This window comes from Zea mays, chromosome 4 (assembly GCF_902167145.1).
Source record: "Zea mays cultivar B73 chromosome 4, Zm-B73-REFERENCE-NAM-5.0, whole genome shotgun sequence".
In the NCBI taxonomy this organism is placed as follows: Eukaryota; Viridiplantae; Streptophyta; class Magnoliopsida; order Poales; family Poaceae; genus Zea; species Zea mays.
The window spans coordinates 130,894,711-130,922,515 of NC_050099.1; the positions used below are offsets into that span (position 1 = coordinate 130,894,711).

A 27,805-nucleotide genomic window follows, 5' to 3' on the forward strand; every position below is an offset into this window, starting at 1 on the left:
TGGCAAGGTGGTGGCCAAATATGTTGGTACTCGACCCAAGAGTCCTAAGAATTGTGTCTAGGTACCAAAAGTACTTGTTACTAATGTGAAAGGACCCATGACTATTTGTGTACCAAATGCAAAGCCTAAATCTGTGTTGTAGGTTTATGCATCTAGTGGCTCAAGCTGGGTAATTGATAGCGGGTGCATAAACCATATGACAGGGGAGAAAAGAATGTTCTCCTCATATCAAAGAAAATATGATTTATAGGATACAATCATATTTGGTGATGGGAATCAAGGACATGTAAAAGGTCTAGGTAAAATTGTTATATCTCCTGACCATTCTATCTCAAATGTATTTCTTGTAGATTCTTTAGATTACAATCTATTTTCTGCCTCTCAATTATGTACCATGGGATATAACTATTTATTTACCGATGTTGGTGTTACCGTTTTTAGAAGAAGTGATGATTCAGTTGCTTTTAAGAGAATGTTAAAGGGAAATATATATTTAGTTGATTTCTCAAATGACAAAGTTGAACTTGACACTTGCCTAATTGCTAAAACCAATATGGGTTGGCTCTAGCATCGCTAACTTACCCATGTTGGGATGAAGAATCCTCACAAGCTTCTAAAAGGGGAGCACATTTTAGGACTAACAAATGCTCATTTTGAGAAAGACATGACCTATAGTGCATGTCAAGAAGGTTGGAGCTCACCATCCACACAAGAATGTCATGACAACCGAGAGGTCGCTTGAGCTACTCCACATAGATCTATTCAGTCCGATTGCTTTTTTAAGCATCGACGAGAGTAAGTATTGTCTTGTTATTTTGGATGACTATTCTCGCTTCACTTGAGTGTTCTTTTTGCAAGAAAAATCTGAAAATCAAGGTACTTTAAAGAGATTCTTGAGACGTCCTCAAAAAGAGTTCGGTTGAAGATTAAAAAAGATAAGAAGCGACAATGGAACAGAGTTCAAGAATACTCAAATTGAAGGATTTCTTGAGGAGAATGGGATCAAGCATGAGTTCTACTCTCCCTACACACTTCAACAAAACAATGTTGTAGAGAGAAAGAATAGAACTTGAGGAGTACAAGATTTCAGATGAGCTCCAACGGCATAGCCCTCTTACACACTTAATTTTATACTTGCTCTAACGCTAATTCGGGGTCGAAATTTGTGCTTAAGTTTGTTAATTTCAGGTTTCGCCTATTCACCCCCTCCCATCAAGACGACTTTCAACTTGAACCTGTTGATTAACGTCAACTATCTACTATATGTTGTATACTTGTAGATTTGTGGATTATACCTGTAAGAGGGCAAATGTTCTTGTGATTTATAACTGAGTTGTATGATGTCAATTTTGTAGGTATAATTTTCTATATTTTAGGTATCATATACATGATCATATATTTCTTATTTTATTGGTTTATTGAACGGTTTGATAACTAATATTATTCTAACAAACTATTGGACAGATACCTATTATCTACCCAAGTAATACCTGATATCTATTTCTTACCCGCCCAAATTATTAAATAATCTCGTCCTGTATCTGTGCCGAATTTTAATTATCCATACACGATTCTGTATCCGAGAAAATTATAAGTAATACTAGAGTAAGATACGAGATGACTAGTATGCACTTGTATACGTTTTTCACCCCCAGCGGTTGGAGATTGCCACGAGGTACTTTAATTAGTACTGTAGTGTCACATCCGTGTGTCTGTGTGAACACAATGTGTGTGCGCGCACAGAGAGAATATGTTGTTTAAGTAGCGCTGATTTGTTCAAACCTAAAACTGCATAGACAGCATGACATGACTGCGTACATGCATGTATGTAGCACCAGCCAGGCATGCATGCATGTAGGCTTCTCGTGAGTTGTGTGCGAGATATTGTTGCGAATCTTCATTCTTCACCGGCGCCTCCACGAGTCGGCTAACCGTACGTCCGGCAGGCGGCGGTGACACCACGAGCACCTGTCAGCCGTCGTCTAGGGCACAACACAACAATATTATCTTCGCCATCGGCCTTAGTAGTTTAACTCTACTTTTAATATAACTTTACTACTAAGCACGCTAAACCAAACTAATCGTTTCAGATCTTCTGTGCGCAGCATATCATGTAGCACCGTTTGTCTCTTGTGTGTTGTTTGGTATATGGAGACATATAGATAGAGAGAACATGGCACAATGAGTCAATGACTATAACCTTTAATTTTGGGGTTTCTAGTCGCACTGAACCAAAAAAAAATTGTAGTTAAATGGATCGTTGCATTTAGCTATATAGAAATTACTAGTACACACAAAGTAAAGCCAACCGCTCTAGTCTACGGATACAATAACAATAAAGGTTCGTTTATTTCGTTGGAATTGAATTCAATTTTAATAATTATAATTTAGATAAAACTAATTAAGTTCATATATTTATATATGTAATATATTTGTACATTATCCTAAATCATATAAGAGAGATAGTTATATACTATATTTATATTATAGCGAAGCAATTAGAAGAATGTGCTATAAGTTGTACATCGAAAAAATAGCATGTAAATCTATAGAATTAATTTCCATCTCTCACCCCATGAATTTGATATAGGCTTATATGGTAACTTTGAAAAGTGGTGGAATGTCATATTCTAAAAAATAGTCTATTCCATTAATAAGATTCCAATTCCTTAAAATAAAAAGAAACAAACGAGACCTAATAGTGAAAACTGTATCTATATAATCTTCTGATCCCAAATGGACAACATATATCATATATAGTTAATTATTTTCTACTTCCTTGACTATAGTTCCCAAGGTCTTGCTTATAGTTGATAGTTGATGGAACTAGCTTGTTTAGAATGGTCATCACCAGCTTTCCTTTCGTGGTTGCGACGATTTTCTGGGCTATCATTAGCACAGAGGCATCATTTAATTAGGGTTAATTAGCACCAGCCAATAAACAAAGCCCTCATTGAGGGGTGATTAGCAGCAGCCAATAAAGAAAGCACAGAGATGAGGTAGGGTAAGCAGGAAATGGGTGTACATGTCGTGCGCGTCCGGCCTAGCTTCTCTTCCCTTTCCTTGCTAAATAAAGCAAGTAGCAGATAGGGGAAAGTCTGCTCGCAAGTTGCATCCACCCTGCGCCAAGAAAAGCCATCGTTCTTCCCACAAGAAGCATCGTCCATATTTCCCCCTCCTCCTCTCCCCCCCCCCCTTGGGAGACCAGCTTTTGAGCTAATTCTTCTTCGACAGCTCCCGCCAGATCTCCTCCTGCCGTCGTCCTCAATTAGCTTTAATTTCTCCTGTCCTGTCCTGGATCGAGTCGTTGGAGTTAGAGGGCCACAATCATATCTCCATAGGTTTCGTGCCAGCGAACGTGCGAGAGCAGCAGCAGGTTGACTGAAGAGAGATCGAGGCCGGGGACGCGGAGATGGGGAGGGGAAAGATTGTGATCCGCAGGATCGATAACTCCACGAGCCGGCAGGTGACCTTCTCCAAGCGCCGGAACGGGATCTTCAAGAAAGCCAAGGAGCTGGCCATCCTCTGCGATGCGGAGGTCGGCCTCATCATCTTCTCCAGCACCGGCCGCCTCTACGAGTACTCTAGCACCAGGTCTCTTCTGTTCATCCCTGGCCTGCAGCCTGCTTTAGTTTAATACTTCAATAATGCCAGTTGTTTCCTTGTTGCTTGACGAAGTAATATTTTTTTTATTTGTTGTGTTTTAGTTTAAAAATAATTAGTGGACGAGAAATATTCGAGAACAGAAGTAGTATATAATATAGTAGTTCTTGTTTTATTTAGGTTCTCTCGACTGCATTCTATGATCTGAAATTAGAAACTTCCTATCTAAATAAACATCATGCATGGACTCATGATGGACATATGCACCATATATATGCACAGAAGTCCTAAGGTAGACAATACATGTCATTGCAGTAGGAAATTAAACACATACGCTTTTGTGATATAATATATATATATATATATATTATATATATATATATATATATATATATATATATATGTATATATATATATGTCTGCAGTTTTTTAGGCTAGTAGTTAGTATCATTGGAATTTTCTTTCCTAAATATATAGAGGGAGAGAGCCTAGATCTAACTTCTGTAACTAAGAATTTAGCTTTTAGGTAGCTAAACTTAAATATTTTTCACTGAATCATATAATAATAGTTTTTTGTTGTTGATAAACTGCCATTTGTGCTGTGTGCAGCATGAAATCAGTTATAGATCGGTACGGCAAGGCCAAGGAAGAGCAGCAAGTCGTCACAAATCCCAACTCGGAGCTTAAGGTTTGCTCTAGATAAATAAATCCCTCTGTATATTCTCATGTGTTTGCTTGTTTAATTAAAAGATTGCTATATGTTTTTGCATTCATCTTGAATATATTCTTTAATTTATAGTTTTAAGGATGAGAAAAAATTACACGGCCAATTAGCAGATTTAGCTAGCTAGATCAAAGAAAAATCAAAGTTTGTAGACCTCCCTTGTTGGTTCTATATGTAAGGATGAATGATCAGGTTCACCACCGAAGCTAGAAAAGGTAACTAATTTGGCCAAGTTTTGTCTTGGTCTCGTCACATCAGCAAGCATTCTACCTTTTTATCGATCTTATCATGCGTGAGCTGCTTGATCTTTTCTAATTAAAAAAAAATAGTTTCAGTACCTAAGGATATCGTCCGTTTGCCTGTCTAGTTGGTCCACTATAAAAGGGTTTGATCAATCATGCCTTCATTCATATTATAAGCGTGGAATGTCAATTCAGACCAATCACACCACACTTGGTTAGGGAATCACGCATTTTGTATTGGTTGCTTTCCGGATTGTGTATTTAATAATGGAATTTTAAGGAATCAAACAACTGACTATACATTATTACAAAGTACAAACTAATGGAATAAAGATTAATCAACTATGCATGAGAAGAGGATCCTAGGAGATCTGAGTTATCTCACTTCTTACTTCAACTCTATTGGCATTATCTTATGGTTTCAAAAGTGGCACCTATAGATGCAATTTATTATTTCATTTCTACTTTTAAAACAACAACACCTTTTAGTCACATGCAAGTTTGGGTATGTTATATTCGAAACTGAACATGAGCCACCAAACTTTTTTTTCTCGAACAGCGCAGAAGAACTGCGCATCATTTCATTTAAGGGAGAAAGAGGTACAAGGGTCAAAAGTGACCCGAAACACAAACACTCTCTCACACACACACACCTCCCCTTAAATACAACTGTCGCGCCACATCAATGAAGAAAGGCGACCACAACCTATACAACCTACAGAGCTAACTAAGCTCCAGTAGGAACCGACCCAAAAACAAGTTCCTGGAGCTTGGCAGCTCCCGCCAAGCACCAAAGCCCACCCTCCACATTAATAGCTTTTAGCACTTCCTCAACACATGGTCTTGAATTATCAAAGACACACCTGTTGCGGTGTTTCTAAATCTCCCAAGCCACCAACGTAATTAGAGAATTGAGGCCTCTACGAAGCCCCTTGGGAACAGCAGCAACAGTTCTCTTCCACCAACCTGAGAATCGAGACACTGAGGGCTGAGGAGCCAACTGCAGCAGCCCCAACTGTTGAAGGATCAGGGCCCAAATTTGGCGAGCAAAAACACACCCAACCAACAAGTGATGCACCGTCTCATTCATCTAGTCACAAAATGGACAAGACACTGGATGGGGCAGGTTCCTCCGCTCAAGACGATCAGCGGTCCAAACCCGATTATGATACACCAACCATATAAAGAACTTACAACGCGACGGGGCCCAGGTTTTCCAGATTCTCTTCCAAGGGCCAAACTTGGTAGAGCCCACGAAGAAGGCCTCATACGCAGACTTGCTGCTATAACAGCCATCTTGTGTCAACTTCCACCTGAACTGATCAGGAACATCAGATTGCAGCACGACCTCCTCAACAAAATCCCAGACCTGGAGGTACTCAATTAAAACCTGAACAGTAAGAGCACCCTTGATATCACGAACCCAACTCCGCCCAAACAAGGCCTAAGCCACCAAACTGAGAAAACCAAGATATTAAAGAATAAATATATATAAGGCACTAGTAATAGTTATAGTATATTATTAGAGGATTTAAAGCTTGTTCGTGCCAGCTTGTCACGAGTTATATTGAGCAGTGCGCTCGAGGGTCTTCCCTTGTCGGTCTGTATAGCTTACTATAATGCCCATAAGGTGCCTATAGTGGAGTTTTTTAAAACTCATCCCTGGTTCAAACCTAATGCATATATAGTTTCCATACACTCCTATCCTCTCTATATATAATACATACTCTCAAGTCCTTTCTTATTGACTCCACTCATGTCAAGTTTGATCAACCTTGTCCATCCCTATGTTGTTGCTACACCTTACAACCTCTCTAGTGTCTCTTGTGGTCGGCGTGGAATATGATAAATCATCCCAATCAATATCGGACAAGCATTTTGTCGTGGTTTCGAAAACCAAGGACACAATAGAATTTGGGTTCGGTGGGGGACGCTAATGTGGACTCACTCCGAATGGTGAATCGAGGGATTCTAACAGGAGGTTTATGTTGGTTTAGGCTTACGCCCTAGTCTAGTGTAGTGTTGATCGTAGTATTCACTAAGGAACGTTTTACATTAGGTGCTTATGTTGGAATGAGGTAGTGGAGAACTCTGGTTGAATGCTCCTCTGCCTTTTGGCCGTTTGACCCTCCCCTTTTATAGTTCAAGGGGGTTCTTAAAAAAGGACTTGACATCCTAAGGAGCGTGCGACCTATTGTCTATGGTGGTCTTACTGATGTAGTTCTCCTAACATCGTCCTCTAGTTAGTGCGTGGTCGTACGCTCGGTATGGCGGATTGCTTCATCTACCCAGTATGCGGGTCACTGTGGCAACTCCGGTGTTGAGTTTTCCTGTAGTGATGCTTGGCAGGATCCATGGGTCAAAGTTATAGCGCATCAAGGGTCGTACGCGAGAACACCCTGTCTTGTTGTCAAGGACTCTCCTCATCCCACCAGTGTGTCGTGGCGTTATCCAAAACAATATTTGTGTGGCAACGTGTCATATCGTGACCAGTGTGGGGGAACATTACCTGCTTTGTCTCCACGTCAGTCGGGTATAGGCGTGCTCCGGACCCATGCGTGTGGTGTCGGGGCCCACAGATGTACTAGCTCTCGTTCGTGGGCCTTGTGCTTCTTTGTCTCGTAGGGTTGCTTGGTGGACCTGGTCGTTCCATTCGCCTCGCAAAGTTGCTCGGCGGGACCTGGTCAGTTTAGATGGACCGTCAAGAGTCATGGGCTTACTTTGGATACCCCATTCTTGGGTGCCCGTCAGTAGCCCCCGAGCCTTTGTGCAACTTCTTGGAGTTGCTCGAAGGCTTTCTTCTTAGGAACTAGAGTTTCGGGTGCGCGCGAGCACATCTGTTAGATGTAGCCCCTGAACCCCCGAGTAATCCATGAGGATTACTTGGGGGTTTATCTAGTTTGATTGTAGTTTTGGGACGGGCCCTTTTGCGATGGTTGGCGTAGTGCCTTGTTTGCGCCAAGTGTATGCCCAGTTTGTGCTGGAGCTGGGGGTAGTCCTTGGACCGGACTCCTAATAAACTTCAAATGTTGCACTTTGAACAATGCTTCGTGATTTCATAATGTTGAACTTTTTGTGTTTTGATCGAAGACTGTGTCCTCATCTCTTTTCTTACAGCCCTGCTAGAAAGTCCTCATGATCGATCGTCTCAATTCATCGTATCCACAACCGCTGGGGCGTAGATGTATCTCGATACGAATCTGGACACCGGGGCACTTTAAGGAAAGAACATGGTCATGGGATAGAGGGTGAGCCTGAGAGTGTAACGTGGTGCCCATTCCCTGCCCCAACCAAAACTTGGTGACTTGGTCTTGGTCGACAGGTTTTGCTTGTGCATGAAAAGAAAGGAGCAAAAAAAGTAGCAAGGGTAGAATTTCCTTAGTTGTTCAATGTTCTAGGTGTTGAATAGGAGGTTGCTGCTATTGTCCTTGAGCCGGTAGGTTCCCGTGCATAGGACTTGGGCGACAATGAACGACCCCTCTCATGGCGGGGAGAGTTTGTGCTTGTCCTTGGTGGTCATGGCCCTTCTTAGCACCAGATCGCCGACGATTAACGATCTACCCTGGACCTGTCGGTCATGGTAGCATCGTAAGTCCTATTGGTACTTGGAAGAGCACACAACAACCATGTTCTGTGCTTCGTCGAGGAGGTCACTGGAGATTTGGGCGTCCGTCGTTCCTTGCCTGTTGCTGAAGGCTTGGACCCTTGGGGATCCATACTCCAACTCTATGGGGAGCATCGCCTCTACGCCAAATGCCAGCAAGAAAGACGTGCAGTCTGTTGCCCTAGAGGGTGAAGTACGTAGGCTCCAAAGGAAGGTTGGTAGCTCTATCGCCCAATATCTGGTGAGCTTCTTCAACTTGTCAAAGATCCATGGATTAAGCCTTGAAGTATTAGGATGTTAGCGCACTCAACATGGTCATTGGTTCGTGGGTGTACCACGATGGCCCATTTGACGCAGATATCGAAGTCATCACAGAACCAGAGGAAGGGTTCACCTGTGAACTGAGTCTCGTTATCGGTTATGATGGAGTTGGGGACACCGAAACTATAGACGATGTCGTGGAAGAATGTGGCGGCCTCCGATGACTTGAGCTTAGCGATCGGTTTTGCGTATATCCACTTGGTGAGGCCCCCACGACGAGCAAATGGGTGAAGCCCCTAAGCGCCTTCTTAAGGGGCCCAACCAGGTCCAGTCCCCAGACCACGAAGGGCTAGGTGATGGGTATGGTTTGTAGGTCTTGTGCTGGCATTTGTGTCTGTTGCGTGTAGTATTGGCAGCCATCGCAAGACCAAACGACTTGCTCGGCATCCGCCATGGCGGACGACTAGTTGAAACCCTGCCTGAAGGCCTTCCCAATGAGGGACTTGGTGCCGTGTGGTGCCCGCACGTCCCGTCGTGTACGTCGGCAAGAAGTTGTCATCCTTCTTCAATTGGGATGCATTTCTGCTTGATTCCTAAGACACTTTTTGTAGAGTGCCCCTTCACTGAGCTCGAAGGACTTTGCCTTCCGGGACTATCGTCTTCCATTTATTGTGTCTTCTGGGAGGGTCCTATCAGATAACTTTGTAAATGAAGGGTTGGCACTAATCTTGATGGTTGGTTGCTGCGAGTAGCCCCCGAGACTGGGACACAGGGTCGACTTTGTTGTCTGTCGGCTTGCCCTGCTCTTCCTCTGATTGCTTGAACTTGACGGAAGATTTGTAGAGTACGAAGGCGAAGACTCCATCCGGGACGGGCTTCTGGCACGATGCGATGGTCGAGAGCTCATCGGCTTCAACATTAAAATGCCTATAGATATGTTGTAGATCAAAGCCTTTGAACTTCTCTTCCAGTTTGTGTACCTCGGCGTAACACACACACATCCATGGGTCGTAGGGTTCCATTGCCTTCACGACCTAGTCATACTTGGCGATGTTTGTTGTTGCACGCACTTTTGTGGGAAAGTGCACCTTCCAGATTGCACGCCCGAAGGCACGTGGTCCCAGCCTAGGTGGGTTGGGACTTCGTTCGCACCTCCTCTCGGGAGCGCACGACTACTCTACTTCTTCCTGCTCCTGCCACCAGTTGTTGACAATGTGGCGAGCATCGCGGATATCTTCGAGGCGGTTCTTTAGGGGGACGCACGACCTTGTGGATTGGGAGGGCAGTGCCTCCTTGCTCCATGACGATGTGGAGTGGGTGCCAAGTGCCAAAGCTATCCATGTCGGTGGGTGCCTATTGGTCGATCTCGGCTTGCTGCACGACGAACTTCTCCACCAGGTTATGGAGGTTCTGGTACATCGCCCTTGCCTTCATCTGGGTCGGGGATGGGCCAGAGCATCATGGTCGTTGTAGCCATGTTTTGCTCGGGGTTGAGGAAATATTGGGCGTCGTTGGTCCCCTCGGCGAGCTAATCATAGACTTTCCGCACCCGAGGTCTTTTGGCTTAAAGGCATTGTCGCTTGATGTTTCCATAAACTCTGTCGAGTTATCGAACGAGGGCATCAAGCTCCTCCGGCTGCTGACAGAGGCTCGGTTCATTGGCGAGGATCCGCGCTTGGTGTTGGCGTTGGTACTCCTCTTAGTTGGGGGTTCCCCGTCCTTTCAACCATTCTCATTTTGTGGTGGTGTTGCCATGAAGTAGGCCCTTCCTACCGCCTTAGTGGTGTCAGAGTTGGGCTCCTCAGTTGAGTCGTGGTTCGAGTTATCCTCGAGAAGGTTGGGGACAAAAGTTGGCTAGTGGCTGATGATAGCCATGAACGTTGAGGGTGAGGCTTCCTCCACCTTTTGCTTGATGGCGATGGTGAGCCGGTTATGGTGCTACTTGAGGGTGGCGGCACGCCTCTTGAGGTGCTGCTTCTCTTCCTTGCTCCTGGCGATGGTGGAGCGCACAGGTCCTCATGCGCTCGCCATGGTGGGCACATCGAAATTGATGAGACGAAGCTTACCAATGGAGGTGGCAAGAAAGTCAAGGGAGCCGAAGCTAATGCGACTCCCTGGCACGAAGGTCTCGCCAACAGAGAGTGTGGATAGCTGAGCCATCAGAGTGAACAAAGTTGATTGGCATGCTAATGGACTCCTACCTAGCGCGCCAACTGTCGTGGTTGCGGAAACCATGGACATAGTAGAATTTGTGTTCGATGGGGGAGGCTAGCATGTACTCACTCCGAATGATGAATCGAGGGATTCTAACATGGGGTTTATATTGGTTTAGGCTTGCGCCCTAGTCCAATGTAGTGCTGGACGTAACATTCACTGAGGAATGTGTTACAACAGGTGCTTGTGTGGGAATGAGGGAGTGGAGAACTCTGGCTAAATGCTCCTCAGCCTTTTGGCTGTTTGACCCTCCCCTTTTATAGTTCAAGGGGGGTTCTTACATAAGGACTTGTCTGAAGGAGGGTGCGACCTATTATCTATGGTGGTGTTGCTAGCGTAGTTCTCCTGATGTCGTCCTCTGGTTAGTGCGCGGTCGTACGCTCAATATGGATGATTGCTTCATCTGCCTAGTTTGCGGGTCATTGTAGCAACTCTAGTGCTGAGTTTCCCAGTAGTGACGCCTGGCGGGACCCATGGGTTAGAGTCAGAGGGCACGGAGGGTCGTACGTGGTGACGCCATGTCCCGTTGTCAAGGACTCTCTGTCATCCCACCACGTCGTGTGGCGTCATCCAAGACGATACATGTGTGGCGACATGTCCTACCATGGCCGGTGTGGGGCAACAGTACTTACCTTGTCTCCATGTTAGTCGGGAAATGCATGCTCCTTACACATGCATGTCAGGATGGCATGGTGTTGGGGCCCACAAACATACTAGCTCCCATTCGCAAGCCTTGTGCTTCTCTGCCTTGCAGAGTTGCTTGACGGAACCTAGTTGGTCCGTCCGCTTCACAGAGTTGTTTGGGGGACCTGGTCGGTCCATCCGCCTCACAGAGTTGCTCGGTGGGACCTGGTCAGTTTAGATGGGCCATCAAGAGTCATGGGATTACTTTAGGTACCCTGTTCCTGGGTACATGTCACTTTTCTTTATTGTGCCACCCCTATCTTGTCACTTATATCTTGATTTAGGAATCAATGTGTTCTAGCATGATTTTAAATCCAATGTGGCATGTGCATTAATGCATGTGACACTTAGATGTTGAAAATATGGCATATTACTAGCCCAACATTCTACATAATACAACATCTCAACACAACTTGCCATTCTATAGAATTCACCTTTAGCTTCTCCGGAACCTTCTTATCACTAAGAATGCCATATACTTTGTGCCATTTCATCCACTCGGCCACTCCATGTTAACTAATATAACATCATTGATTTCCCCATCTCTTTGTAACACTGATCCTAGATATTGAAAGGTATTCTTATTGTTGGGCACTAGCTGACCTTCCAAAGTAACATATTTCCTCATGTGTATGTATATACGGTAGCATCCAAATCACACATCATATATTCAATTTTAGATTGCCATCACAAATCGCAACCATTTTTCATCGATGACTAGTCCTACGTTTGCAAACAAAAAATATAACAAGGGATATCTCTTTATATGTATTGTGACCTCATTCTCATCGTGGCAAGTAGACAAGTTTTCAAAGGTGGGCCCTGATGTAGTCATATTTTAATCAAAACTAACATATGGCATCAATTGTTTGAATAATAGTCATAGCATTAATATACATGTACTTAACGAGGGAAACATAATTTGTTGAGAATTTATGTTTGTACAAAACCCATAGTATGGCACTCCTTAGTGTTTTTCATAGGCCTTCGCTAAGCCGATGAAAAAGCAATAGTACATAACTCTATCTCGTAGCTTCATAGTATGGCTCATCACTTAATTCCTTTATAATTAGCACAAATTTGACTCTGAAACTAGATGAATATAATTAGGGTCAATTTCATTACATGGCATAGATTTTCTTAAGTTCCAATAATATTTACTAAAGGATTACAAATTTGTCATGGTCGATAGAACATATCGTACACCCCTAAATTTACCCCTATCTTTTAGGCATGTTTGTACCTCAATTGGGACCATTAGTATTTGTCACCTTGACCCGTTTGCCTATTTGAATCTTATGCACCAAGGTCCTATTAGTGTCATCAAAGGAACCATCCAATTAAATAGTTACTTCTTATTCTTACCATTGAATAATTTTTCTGAACATTATATCCATTTGTGTTTGATCTCATCGTCTTTCACCAACAATCAATCCATCTCATCATTAATGCATTTAACTTGATTGAGTTCTCATGTCTTCCTTTCATCAACACTAGCTATTATGTATGTACTTCTCTTCTTTGTTTGCACTTAAGTGTTAGCAAATATCCACATAGGCATGACCCTCTCACTCAAAACAAGTTTTGCAATCTTGTTTGTCACCTTAAAATTATCTACATTGTCCACACTCCTGTCATGGTACAAACACCTATAACATTCTTTCTTCTTAATAGACCTCATCTTTCCTATTCCAAGTAACTTTAGGTTTGTGTCCTCTCGTTCTAAACTCAAAAAACCTTCGAATCTACCTTTCAAATATATGTTGTCATTTTCACCCACATGTTGTTTGCATTCTCCATCATTACAAAAGCCTTCTTTGATCACCTTTTCTTAAAGATCTCTAAAGCCTTCCCTTTGAGTTCCCACTACATCATCCTTGCAACTATGGCTTGTTGATCCCTATAAGCATGTGAAACAACATACTCTCTAGGTATCACCTTATTACAATACAAGCATGCTCATGTGTCATCTCTTTTTGAAAGGATGGAGTGAATCCAACAATAGTCTTTGCCACTACTAAAGGTCATCAAATGAGGCACCTATTTTTAAAGGTGGTGTCGATTATCATCATATCATAAACTATAGCAAAGTTCAAGATTCTCTCACCCTCCTAATTCCTACCACTAGACCAAACACCCCATGTGCCACCTCAAACCTTGCATTTGTAATACCACATGATCATTGAGATCTCATATGAAAAGCTTCTTGTTGATAGGTACATCACTAGTCATGTCATCGTCTATGTCTTATGACATCCACTTCTTTGTACTCTCATGTGGGGAGCTATACATAAGTATCTAAAAGTATTGAATATAGATAATTTCCCTTTATATTTTTATTTATTTTAAAAATAATTATACTTGAATGCCCCCATTTTGCTAGAGGAATGGTACAAACTAGAAAATTAGCGAAAGGAAGATTTTTCCTTAAAAATAGTATATGTTGCCAAAAAATATACTCATCATAAAGTGATAATATCTAGTCTTAGAATCCTAAATAACAAATATAAATGCTAAAGTATTGAAAAAGAAAGAGAAAGGTTGATCATCTTGATTGTTTTTTCTCATGGTTTACATCATATGATGTATGAGAACTTCTCATAAGTTTTAAATCCAAATTCACATGATAATTTGGCCTATGAGTCCAAACGTAGGATAGTGGACCTGTTCCTAATAAGCTATGATCTATGGAAACATCAAAGGTATAATGCTCATAGATATATGGGGATTTTGTCCCATACTTTATTGTTTGTGGTTAGACGGCTATAGCTAGCTTTGTAAAACATAAAGGTTTTCATATACTTGAAATGTTGTTCATGGATATAGTTGTAATACATATTATCCCTTCATATCTAGTCCTTTCTTTGTTTGAAATTTTCACGCGCTAATTTCACTGAGTTCTGAAAAAAATAGCATATTTCATCATACTTGCATCTAGTCATTAATGGAATATTAGAATGCGACGTGTGAAAATCCGGAGCATCGTCTATGATATTAAGATGTCAAGGAGAAATCTTTCCAAAAAAAATCAGAGAATGACAATTGAAAGAGTAGTCAAATAGAGGGACTCGACAATATGTTAAAATAGAACATGGGCTGTCGTAAATTTCCATTGTCCGATATGTCAAAGAAATCTGGGTTGTATATCTTGGGCCGAGCTTACTAGTTGAGTAGCTCTAGTGAGTCACAATTTATATTAGGGTCCGTTTGTTTCCTTTCATTTTAAGGAATCAGAATCTTACTATTGGAATATGTTATTTTTTTAGAATGTGACATTCCACTACTTTCTAAAGTTATCATATAAGGCTATCTCAAATTCATGGGGTGAGAGATGGAAATTGATTCTATAGATTTACATGCTATTTTTCCGATGTACAACTTATAGCACACTCTTCTACTTGGTTCGTTATAACATGAATGTAGTATATAACTATCTCTCGCATATGATTTAAGATAATATACAAATATATTACATATATAAATATATAAACTTAATTAGTTTTATCTAAATTATAATTATTAAAATAGAATTCAATTCCAACGAAATAATTAGTTTTATCTAAATTATAATTATTAAAATAGAATTCAATTCCAACCAAACAAAAGAGCCTTAGGGAAAAATTATACGTTTAGCTTAGGGCATTTACACTTGCATAGTTGCATGACTGCAAGATTTCTTCGAAAACAGTTTTGGTTCGGAATATGTTCACTTTACTGGCACCAGGTACACTGTCCATCTCTCAAACATACAAATCAACGTACTGCTGGGCGCTGGATGTGATTTTTTAAGTTCCAATATGCTTTATAAGTTCATACCTGTCTTCGACAACGAAAATTGTGAGGCATTCTATCCCATTCGGTGATGTTTTCAACTTAGCTAAGTCTGCTTCACAATCTTGCTGGTCCGGATCTTACACAATCTGGACTCGAAACAAATGTTTTCAATTGTCTTGAAATGTTTTACAATAATCATTAATAACAAAAACATCAATCTATTCTTGTTTACATATTATCAAGCCAAATTTTACATGTTGGCGAACTAGAAATCCTTCAAACACCAGTTAGCCTTTTTCACAAAAGTTAATTAGGAGATCCAACACAGAACAGTGTGCCGTACCACGAAAACCAGATGTCAACAGATGCCTTATCCGGTAATGTTATTTAAATTGGAATTCTTTTTGCCACTTCAGTTGTGTCACAAATGATACTAGATTGTCGAAATTCCAGCGCGCGCTGTTACAGAACATCCCATAAACTCCGGAGTACGACGCCACACGCCATAAACTCCACTCAAATATACCTTCCAAACCAGGCTGCTAAAGTGCTAATTGTGCACTGAAATGCACATAACAGCGAAATTAAGTTGGAATAGTGTGTAACCTCTACTAACATCACAGCTTGCCGTAAAATAAATACTGAACACTCTTCAAATCATGACGGCAGAAGAACCAGCACTGACTGGAAGGCAATCAGCACCCTTCAAATCATAAAATCAGGAGACCATTTACTTATACTGACATGTTCTTAGAACAATTTCCACTCACCTTGTTATGACTTCATGGAGTCTGCTTGCAACATCGTACCACAACGGTGTACCCACTGCAATACCTAAACATACTGCTTGTTGATCCAAAAAGCAAAAGTCATATCTCTCATTGAAGTAACCTCCACATTGCCAAATTGGACAAGTCGGATTGCAATTTCTTGTTCTAGTAACAAATACCGTTCCCTCTTAGTTTTGTACTCCAATTCCATATTATAACACGTTTTGGCTTTTTTAGACAGCTTTTGGATATCTATGTCTAATGTATAGTAAAATCAATCTATCTAAAAGGCCGTTTGGTTACATGGACTAATGTCACTAATCTTTAGTATAGTTTTTAGTCCCGTTTAGTCTTTTTTTTACCAAACGGGAGGACTAAAGTATTGACTAATTGGCTTTAGTCTCTAGTCCTTCACATGGCTGCTAAAAGGGACTAAATGACATCATTTACACTAATTACCCTTGCATAGAGAATCTGCACCGCACGCAAGCAATAAGGAGAGGGGCATTTTAGGCTTTGTGTACTTCATTTAATGTGTTTAGAATCTATTTAGTCTCTAAAACCAAACAGGATAGAACTTAAGTTTAGTTTCTGGACTAAACTTTAGTCTTAGGACTAATGGAACCAAACGGGACCTAAAAACCCAAAACGCCTACCTAATAGCTGCTGTATATATCATGCTGCAAAATTCCAATTAAATGTGTGTATTACCAACACATATCAGTTAAGATTTATCCTGATGTGTTCACTGATAATATAACATGTGCTTTTCCTCGTAGTTTTGGCAAAGGGAGGCAGCAAGCTTGAGACAACAACTGCACAACTTGCAAGAAAATTATCGGTATGGTTTGAAACCCCTGCACAAGTTTTGAGCAAGCTATTCATTAGAAACTTGACTACTCAGAGACAGAAGTACAATGCACAAGCATGCAACATCCAAATGCTGCTACAACTATTGCACATTCATAGGTACAAAAACAATTAGCAAGAGCCAAATTATCATGTGAAAGGCTAGACAGTAGACACCAAAATATTTCATACGAGATAAGTTGAGCAAGTGGAAGTTATTCTATGGCCAACAATAAAACAAAAACAGGGCTATCACAGCTAAACTACTTCCCCTGCTTCATTTTAGAGGTGCATTAGGATTCAAATAAGGCTTTAAGTGTACTTTGACCATAAATTTCTCTTAGGCCCCGTTTGTTTCGTTGGAATTGAATTCCATTTTAATAATTATAATTTAGACAAAACTAATTAAGTTTATATATTTATATATGTAATATATTTGTATATTATCCTAAATCATATGAGAGAGATAGTTATATACTACATTTATGTTATAGCGAAACAAGTATAAGAGTATGCTATAAGTTGTACATCGGAAAAATAACATGTAAATCTATAGAATCAATTTCTATCTCCCACTCCATGAATTTGAGATAGACTTATATGATAACTTTGGAAAGTGGTAGAATGTCACATTCTAAAAAAAATAGACTGTTCTATTAGTAAGATTCTAATTCCTCAAAATGAAAGGAAACAAACGGGACATTACAATAAACGAAACCCAGAAAAATCAATGTTGTTTTCAAAGCTTTGTGAGATATGAATATGATAGATTTTTCATACACTAAGCCTGCGTATAATTTTATTAACTGTCAGTCAAATTTTGTAAAACAGCCTTTTCCCATAAAAAAAAGAGTATATCAAAACATATTCTGATGATGCTCTAGATATATATACACAAAACACTGATGCCAAACCACATATATCAAAAATTGACAAACATCATGGCTAGTCTCTGTAGAATTGTATAAAACACTACATTAATTGGTACTGCATATTAATTGGTTATTACAGGCAGTTGATGGGAGAGGATCTTTCTGGGCTGAATGTTAAAGAACTGCAGTCCCTAGAGAATCAGTTGGAGACAAGCCTGCGTGGTGTCCGCACAAAGAAGGTTCGGTTCTTAATCAAATTTCTATAATCAGTTGTTTAACAAATTACTAAAGATCGTTAGTACTGTTGGTGCTCTTAACAGGACCATCTCTTGATAGATGAGATCCACGAATTGAATCGAAAGGTCTGCAGTATGATGACTTTATAACTGTGTTAAGTGTTTTATTTGGTTTAGTAACACTGACTAACTACTTTGTTGGTCGCAGGCAAGTTTATTTCACCAAGAAAACACAGACTTGTACAATAAGATCAACCTGATTCACCAAGAAAATGCTGAATTACATAAAAAGGTAGCTGATGAACTGAACGAACTGAACAAAAATATCACTAAGTAACCACATATATGACATGATATTAACTGTTGTCAGATCTATGAGACTGAAGGACCAAGTGGAGTTAATCGGGAGCCACCAACTCCATTCAACTTTGCAGTAGTAGAAACCAGAGATGTTCCTGTGCAACTTGGACTCAGCACACTGCCCCAACAGAACAACATTGAGCCATCAACTGCTCCTAAGCTAGGGTATATATTCTTTCTATATATATTTCTATTGGTTAATTAGTGTCCACTACAGTGCTATAATGAGTTGCTAAACACATGCAGATTGCAATTAAGCCCATGAATAAGAGTAAAACTGGCGTCTTATGATCCCGAAGGAAACTATTTATTGTAAAGAGATGATACTCAGAGTAAGACATATTTGTGGCAGGGAGATTTGAAATATGAACTTGTAAATGTAATGCAAATAATTTCCAGACTGGAATTGGGCCGTGGAATTCAGAGGATGATTGCATTCTAGTTGCATTTGATGTTTGATGATACTTATCATATTAAAAGTTTAAAACTTTAAAAGGGTGCAAAGATTGCTACTACACTTGCTAGGCTTGTATAAACATCTGACCATATGTACTAGTATTAGGAAAACAGAAAAGAAGGCAGACAGCTGTCGAACATCTCCATGTGTTTCTAAAAGGAAATGTTTCAATAGGGGACAATGATGCTACCTCAGAGTACAAACAGAGTCTAGTCTCCACTCAATTGAGTTTTATATTCCTCTCAAGTGTTATCAAGGGTTTTAGTAGGACACAGGGTATTGGTCATTTGTCGAGCCTGTGCTTATTTGAGGTACTGGGCAGCTTTATACAATTACAAATCAGGGCTAAAGGAAACTACCGTGAAAGGGATGGGCGTCATTCCACAGGCAACCATCAGGATCATGACATCGCAGGTGCAGGTACAGGTGCATGACATTGAATCTGATCTCCTTAAGTGCTAGAAAGCAAGCTACAGTGTCCAGGTTGAGCGTGAAGCAGGATACAAAGCTCTAGCCATTGCCAAGATCATGTGGATACAGAAATTGTTGACTGCATTGGGCATAGAACATCCACAGATGGCTCGTCTATGGAGTGATAACCTGGGGGCTAGGTATTTGTTGTCAAATCCTATCTTCCATGCTCGGGCTGGGCAGATCGAGCCCTCAGGGTGGAGCTGTAGAGAGTGGTAGCAGCGCCAAAGCGAGGAGACACCACCTTAGTGAGCTCCTCGAGGATGAGGTAATCGCGGACCTTATGGAAACACGGAAACGGGACTGAGCTAGTGATAAGTCCAAAGGTAATCATAGCACTCGTTGAGGCTGTAGAAAAGGTTGAGAACGAGCGTGCGATCGGAGACTGGCTCCCCGAGATCACAGACGGAGGCAGTCATGCCTTTCATCTGGCGGCAATACTCAGTGACAGAGAGGTCCCCCTGGACCAAAGTCTAAAAGGAGACGTCGAGTTGGAGTGCACGAGCCTCACGGTTATCGAGGAATTGTTCCTCGACATCAACCTAGGTCTGGCAGACAGTGCCGCCACCCTCACGAATGACATCTTGTAGCTCAAGAGTGACTGTCCTGAGGATCCAAGAGAGGATCACACTATCCATCCATCGAGTGTTTACAAGTCGTCCGACTAATCGTGATTAATCGCGATTAGTCGGGCTGGTCTCCTAGAAGAGGGCGATTAGGTGGACGACGTGATTAGGATTTCAAGTCGTCCGACTAGTCGTCGACCTGGGCGATTAGTCGTCCGGTCGAACGCTTCCTGGTCGTTTCTTGTCGTCGCAATTTTGGTACTGGGCTTCACTCTAGTTTTTGGTCCATCTACAGTAGCCCGAAAACATGGTGCTGCTGCTGATGCATTTTGTTTGGATGCTGATCTGCTCTAGGTAGCAGCCAACAGGTAATGCAGTACTTTTTACTGAATTACTGCTAGTAATTATACCTATATTACTTTCAGTTTGGACTTTGGATGGATTCAGTTTTACACTTTGAATTACTGCTAGTCTTCTACTAATTATGTCTATATTATTGCAGAAATGCAGTGCTTATATAGTTATATACATATACATATGTCCATAAATCTATAGGACGACTAACGGACGACCAGAGGTCGACTAGAACCGATTAGTCGACCTAATCGTCGCCCTAATCGCGATTAGGCGTCTGGTCGCTGCTCTAACTCGACCAGCTGGTCGCCCGACTTGTAAACATTGCATCCATCACCAGGCGGGGATAGTGATGGTCGCTATGATGGTGAGGACGTGGTCGTCTAGGACGTATCCCTACATGGTGAGGAGGACAAGGTCGTGCCAATGAGTATAGGTGGAGGAAGCCACGTCAAGGATGATGGGGACCATAGAGCGGATGTTCTAGATACATGCCGCCAGGGCATGGTGGTTGTAATGACGGCAGCCTCGTACGCCAAAAGGGAGTCGACCACTAGGGGCTCCAAGAGAGGGTCAAGGTAGGGAGAGCCGAGCAAATGGCGCTCAGCCTCGACAAGCTGTCTGGCAAGGGTATCAGCAGTGGTGTGCTCGTGTTCCTATGTGAGAGCAGCATCGCGTTCGCGCTCCCGGGTAGCAGCGACAACAGCCTTAGCAGTCGTGAGAGCCGTAACCAGGTTGGAGTGAGCAGTCATGACGTCGGGTGCGAAATAGGATGGGGCGATTAGGCTATCCGCAACTGTTACCCCTAAATTTTTCCCACTATATCACTTTTTCCCCTATTTTTTCATCTCCCGCAGCGGTTCCCCCTAAATACTCCCCCTATACCCCACTACAACTATAAAATATCATTTTCTATATCAACTATCAATTTTTTATCTACTAACAATTACTCGTGGACCCACAGCACAGTGTTTGGGGGATGAACAGTGACACGCTATATCTGGGGGGAGAGAGAAGGGGGCCGGCGCGTAGGGGGCGCTGTAGGAGGCAGCGCTGCGGCTGTAGAGTGCCCCCTACAGGCGCCATGCAAGGGGAGGGGGCTGCCCAGGGGGCAGCGTTGCAGTTAGCCTTAGATACAGGTCAGTGGCGCCGAGGCCGAGGCCATCCAGGCCCATGCCTAGGCTAGAGGCGGCCAGGCCGGCTGGGACCAGACAAGAGGTGACTAGGCTAGTTGTACCTAGGACGGGGGAGGCCTGGCCGGCAGCGCCCACGACGAGGGCGGCAAGGCAGGTAGCGCTAGCGGCCACGTCAAGGGTGGCCAAGCCTGCAACACCCAGGCCAGGGCCAGCCGAGGGGTAGGCAGCTGCTGAGGGTCGGGGAAGGGAAGACTAGCCGCAACAAGGACCAACACTAGGGTATAGGAGAGGAAAGAGGGGGAGAGAGCCGACCGGAGGGAGAGGAAGGCAGTCTAGCAATTTAACATTTCAGAACACATCAAACACTATCTCCAAACCAACACAAACCATGCAAATAATAATAATAATAATAATAATAATAATAATAACAACAACAACAACAACAATAATAATAATAATAATAATAATAATAATAATAATAATAATAATAATAATAATAATGTGGATAATTATTCCACCATCGTTCTTCTTTAAACAATTCCAAGATAAATCACAACAATGAATCAAAAGTAATTTTGCAATTCAGTCATTTTCTAATACATAATGTGAGTGATTATCAAATAATTACTTACAATTTTCTTGCAATATATGCAGTTGCTGCCTCTAGCTTCTCATCACGCCTTGCATCAATCTGCAATAAAAACAAAATGCTAAGCTCAAAGCACCAGTTTGAAACTGGATCTGAAGTAATTTGCTGCAGGTAAATAAACAGCACCATAAAAAGGACAACATTCATGCTTGATTCCATAGCATATAATGCAGGTCACTGGATGTGACCGACAGACATTCTCATAGAAAATTAACCGCCCACCAAACTAAACATCTCTACATGCCGCAAGGAAAACAGAAAGATGTTTTTTTTTCTTTCATGTTATTGTGCCTGACATAAACGTAGTGTAATGTTTCCAAACGAACTAAGAGATCCCTACAAATAAAACCATGAACACCCCTCTCCTGGCATTCTCTACTCCTGATAAATATCGCATGATCTCACCTTCAAGGTTTTAACAGATGCCACAGGCAACCAGAAAATAAAAGAGGGATTCAGTACAAAGCATTCAAGAAAAGTGATTCCCACAATTTGCTAGGATTTCAATGATATTAACCACCTGAATTCTACAACTGTCCATAGCTTCTCCCATAAAATTCCACATGAAACTATTAACTCGGAGCCCACATGAATTAGGGTCCTGTTTGGGAATACAGTTTTTCCAAACTGTAGTTTTTCAAATACTAAAGTATACTTTAGTCATGATATTACTACAGTTTACAATGCTTCAGTTTTCGAATACAACAGTATCCAATACATCAAGGTGTTTGGGAAAAACTTTGGTTGAGACCAATCAGCCAGAGCGGGACCAAGCTGGCGCTCTCTTTACAGAGAAAAACTTTGGCTGAGACCAAAGTTTCCAAAACTGCAAAACAAGTGCAGTATTTACAATACTACAGTTTAGTATACAGAGATTTCAGATGAGTTTCCAAACACCTCAAAGTATATAATACCACAGTATTGCTCAATACTACAGTATTGCTTCAATACTACAGAAAAACTTTGTTCCCAAACACCCCCTAGAAGGTCAACACATCTGATAACACCAAGGCTACCTTTCCCCATAATTTCTGTTTACCTGTTCTCAAAATTACAAGGGATTTTCAATGTATGACCCATACATCATATCTCTCAGGGATTCTAGTTCCATTTTACATGTTTTTTGCATTCCCGGACAGAATTACCGGAATATATGAGCTCTGGTATTTTTTGTTCCAAACTCCAGTAAAAATGACTTGATAAATTCATTAGTAGCACTGCAACTTCAATTGCCATCTAGTCAGCTGGTCCATTCAGGAGCATTCATTCTGCAATCCTTCCGAATTCCGATCGATCCCCAACTGCGTGTTTGATGTTGCCCCAATTTTTTAATGGGAACTACTTGTATGTCTTAAAAAATGTTAGAAGAAAATATCACGAACTTGAATTCAATCCCTCAACCTTCTAGGCACCAATTCTATGGTCTAATTTTGCTCCCATTTTTATATTGAACCCCCTTTTAAATCTAAAAAATGTGGGGAAAAGAGCACAAAAATTCGATCCCACGAGCTTCTAATTTAGGCCCACAGATGGTTTTTTCCACCGCGCTAGACTAATTAGGTTAGTTTTATGGCTGAGAAATTATATTTAACCACTTCAAAATTTAATGGCTTGGGAAAGGCCGCGTTAGTAACCCTTAAAAAATAATCCATAATGGTGGGTGTGCAATGAAATAGTGCTATCTTAGAACTGCCAAAGGCTTATCAAAAGGGTGACCTTATGGACAACTGTTAGATATATGGCAAATTGGAACTAACATGTGAAACATATAGTAACACAGTGCAAGCAGAGAAATAGAGAACTATCCTCTCAAATTTCTCCCTTCATGTTGTTACCACTATCAAATTACATGATATTCTGATATAATATAAAATCACCAATTGATTCTTTTAGATATAAAGGGTGGTCTACTGTGTAACCAGTTTCAAATGGTCATATGAGTGAAAGCCACCATACAAACTACCTAGTAGAAACACATATGGCAGCATGGCATGAGGAGAGAAAAGAATTCCATGAACACCCTCAAACTTGTGCGCTAGTATGATTTTCAACCTTGACCTATGAAATCGGGTGACAGACACCCACGCCAATTGTCAAAACCAAACAAAATTGGTCAATGTGGTTTTCTATTTTCTAATACTAAAAATAAATTCAAATATTAGTTTATTTTAAACCATAAAAATATGAAACTACTTTAGTTTCGTTCTAAAAATGCCATCTATTTGTTGGTGATATATTTAGTGTTATTTACTTGTTTTAAATAAATACTGAGTGCAAATACAAGAAATAAAGCTATAGAAACAGAAATAAACCAATTCTAAATACCTATATATAAGCAAGTAAATAAATAAACCAATTGGTACTAGTGTCATGATTTTCTGATTTAAAAGAAATTATTAATGAATTTTTAGATAGTAAATCAGATTTTTATTATTTTTACAAAAATACAAAACCAACACGAGGACTAAATTTGTCCTGTTTTGACAATTGGAGGGTGTTTGTTACCCAGTTTCATGGTTTAAGATTGAAAAACAGATTATTCGCAAGTTTGAGGGTGAAAATGGACTTTGCCATTAATATTATGTTTATCATTCAAATCAAATGTGACATGTTTTGAGAGAACATCAGTAATTTAACATGCCTGCCCCCACCCCACTCTCCAAGGTTCCAAGGCACATATCATATACATTTGGAAAATAAAAGAAGTGCTTGTATCATGCACAGATGCACTATATAGCACACTTTTTTCCTTCCAAAGTTACATGTGCTGGATTTCTGGTGCCATGGAACGACTATACACAATCAAATTCTCATGTGCCCAGATTTATTATCATATAATTATGAGAAATATTCAAATATATGAAACATACTATATACCGCTGATTCTTGATATATGAACCCTACATAAATAGTTACTCCGTACAAAAAAATCTGTGTTCTACATCAGGTTGGCTTTCTTACCCATTGTTGTATATAATACATATAGTCATCAAGTACAGTAGTTCTTTAACAAATCCTATCAGAAGTGTAGTTGGTTGAAACATCAATATACCATCTTTGTCATCACAAACAGCAATGTAGGTATACCCAGCAAGCATAATATAGTGCATCATAAATACATACAATATCATACAATACACAACAACTTATTTGCTTCCATATTCCGTGGAGGTATCAATCCACCGTTCGCCCAAAAGAAAGGGTCGTCCTCAAACACTACAAGGAACATATATAATCTCTCCGGCAATTTATCACACAAGAATATTAGTCACTACCGGAATTTGGCTCTTTGCCGAGTGTTTTATTTCGGGCACTCGGCAAAGAAGCTCTTTGCCGAGTGCCACGCAAAAAACCCTCGATAAAAGAAAACACTCGGCGAAGAGGCTCTTTGCCGAGTGTTTTATTTTTGACATTCGGCAAAGAGTTTCTTTGCCGAGTGTCTTTTTTTGACACTCGGTAAAGGGCTCTTTGTCGAATGTCACAAATACAACACTCGGCAAAGAGCTCTTTGCCGAGTGTTTTTTCTCCAACACTAGGCAAAGACAATTTAAAAATCGCATTTTAAAATAGTAAATTAATTCAAATGAAAAAGTTTTCAACTACAAATTTGTATAACTCATCATGATGTACAATTTATATATTGAACATTTCTTCATATGACAAAATAAAAATAAATTTGTTCATAAAACCTATATCTCTCTCGTAGTTTATGAAACTACGAGAGAGAGACGTATAGAATTTGTGCATATTGTTAGAACCATTATGTGAGATAAACAAATCAAAATAAATTTTATAGATCTTGAGAAGTTATAGAAGTTTATAGTTGACAACTTTTTCATTTAAAGTCATATTGTCAACGAAAACTACGTCTAAATTTAAAAAATTTAAAATTTGAATTTTGAAAACGACTTTGAAAGAAAAAACCACCAACATGAAAGTTGTAGGTATTGAAGAGTTATGAAACTTTGTAGTTGAAATATTTTGGTTTGAAATCATTTTGTTATGCAAAACTATGTTTGAATTTTGAAATTTGAATTTTTCAAACTGTCTCGGATGGAAAAACCACCAAAATAAAAGTTGTAGGTTTTGAAATGTAATGAAACTTTGTAGTTAACAATTTTTTTTATTTAAAATCATCTTATCATTGAAAAATTCGTGTGAAGTTTTAAATTTAAAATTCAAATTTTGTAAACGGTCTCGGATGTAGAAACTATTAAAATAAAACTTGTAGATCTCAAAAAGTTATGCAACTTTATAGTTGGTTACATTTTCAAATGAACTCATTTAGTGTCTTAAATAATCAAATTAATCTCGATTTGTTATAGTATATGGGGAATGAAAACGTAATATAGACATAATTGGTGTAGTAGTGTATTGGTATAGGAGGGTATGCGTGAGAGGGAGGTTGCGAGTCGAATGTCACTATTTGCAAAACATATAAGTTTGATTCAAAATAATAGTGAAAAATGATAAGACAACGGATAAGGTAATAGGGTGGGTTAGAGAGTTGTTTTTAGAATTTAAAAAAATGTTTTACTGTTTTTTTAAAAAAATATTGATTCTTAATTTACCGAGTGTTTTTTTGTCGAGTGCTTTTTGACACTCGATAAAGTCTTTCCGAGTGTCCGAAAAAAAAGTACTCAACAAAGAACCTTTGCCGATGAAATATTTGTCGAGTGTTATACTCGGCGAAGGCTTTGCCGAGTGTAAAATAGACTTTGTCGAGTGTCTTAAACACTCGGCCAAGAACGTGATTCCGGTAGTGAGTGCTATGCGGCCCTAAAAAAGAGTTTTGCATCAATCAACGAAAAAAATAGAACATTCCTAGACCAATCACATGTATAATATTAGCCATAGCTAAAACGGGAAAAAAACTTTATCTCGCGCAGTCCTAAATCGTGAAAGAACATACTATAATTAAATCTGGTGCAGCGAAACTGAAATCCCGGTTAAACATCAACAAGGCAATGCAAAAGTGATAACGGCACCAAAAGTAGACCACCAAACGAAGAAATATAGCTGCGGAAAGGGAAGAAGGGTAAGATGTGAGATTGTGAGAGCGCGCTTACCTGAGACGACGGCGCGACGCTGACGACGAATTGTGATGAGGTGGTCTAGATACAGAAGTGAAGTGCAAGGAGAAGGCAGTGCCGAGCCGGGATGCGGGTGAGCTAGAGAAGTTGCATGGGAGGTAGGGGGTGCGGCGATTAGCGGGGATCGTGCGGATCTGGGTGGATAGACGCTGCGGCGTGCAGCCGCCGGGCGAGCGGGAGCTTGGACGCTTGGCAGGAGCAGGCAGAGCCATGCGAGGGCAACAGGTGGCCGTCGAGCGAAGGAAAGGCAACGGGACACACGTCGCCCGGAGGGGCTCACCAGGGCGGGGGAGGGGAGGAGAGGAGCGAAATCTCAACTGGATTCCAATCTCCCGGCTCGATGTGATGCTGGTGCCGTGGTGGGCCGGTGGGGAGGGGAGCCAAAATATCTAGGGCATTCCGTGACTAAAAAACGCAGCGGATCAGTGTTCCAGCTTGGGCCACGTCGCCACCCTTCTCCCACACCCGACAGCCGGACGGGCGAGCAGCAGCAGTCCAGCACGCATCCGATCCGGTCCGCCCCTGGCTCGCTTGCTGCAGCCGCACCTGCTCGCGGTCCTAGCCAGAGCTGAAAGTTGGGCCAGACCAGGCAACACAGCCATGTCCATCTTGCTTTAGTCTAACTCGTGGATCACGATAGCATACAATCATATTTAAATATCTATAAAAAATAATTTTAATATAAAGATAAATATAGTGTCCACATATTATATATTAAACTGATAAAAACAAATATTATATTTTATTTTAGTTAAAAGGCTGAAAATGTATGAGTTAAAAATGATTCTGACCTTTTTTATATAGCTCGATTGGTGGTGCTATATGAGAGCGTTGTGCCACGTGTGACTTCCTGGTAGTGCTATGAGTGAGTGGTTTCTTATGGCAC

General features: G+C 40.8%; 1 protein-coding gene and 1 long non-coding RNA gene across 3 annotated transcripts; one reads left to right on the forward strand and one right to left on the reverse strand.

Annotated features, from left to right (window-relative positions):
* Positions 1 to 3,035: 3,035 nt before the first annotated feature.
* LOC103655506 (MADS-box transcription factor 27) lies at positions 3,036 to 18,688 on the forward strand. Of its 2 annotated transcripts, XM_020552600.3 has the most exons (8): positions 3,042 to 3,594; positions 4,213 to 4,291; positions 16,656 to 16,717; positions 17,737 to 17,836; positions 17,918 to 17,959; positions 18,042 to 18,125; positions 18,204 to 18,358; positions 18,440 to 18,688. In XM_020552600.3, exons 1-8 carry the CDS (start codon positions 3,413 to 3,415, stop codon positions 18,456 to 18,458), a joined length of 723 nt encoding a protein of 240 aa, XP_020408189.1. In that variant the 5' UTR covers positions 3,042 to 3,412; the 3' UTR covers positions 18,459 to 18,688. The 2 variants fall into 2 exon arrangements, with proteins under 2 accessions (XP_020408190.1, XP_020408189.1); XM_020552601.3 differs by lacking the exon at positions 17,918 to 17,959 and having other exon boundaries at positions 3,036 to 3,594.
* LOC100275641 (uncharacterized) lies at positions 15,254 to 27,343 on the reverse strand. The gene is made up of 3 exons (XR_004857818.1): positions 26,896 to 27,343; positions 21,810 to 21,868; positions 15,254 to 16,733 (listed from the first exon to the last, which is right to left on the reverse strand). It is a non-coding gene; the product is annotated as an uncharacterized lncRNA (long non-coding RNA).
* Between the last annotated feature and the right edge of the window lie 462 nt (positions 27,344 to 27,805).

Coding starts and splice junctions, on each gene's coding strand:
- LOC103655506 (XM_020552600.3), top strand. CDS start 3,413: ATGGGGAGGGGAAAGATTGTGATCCGCAGGATCGATAACTCCACGAGC. Junction 4,292..16,655: donor ATCCCAACTCGGAGCTTAAG/GTTTGCTCTAGA, acceptor TTTTCCTCGTAG/TTTTGGCAAAGGGAGGCAGC. Junction 17,960..18,041: donor TCCACGAATTGAATCGAAAG/GTCTGCAGTATG, acceptor TGTTGGTCGCAG/GCAAGTTTATTTCACCAAGA.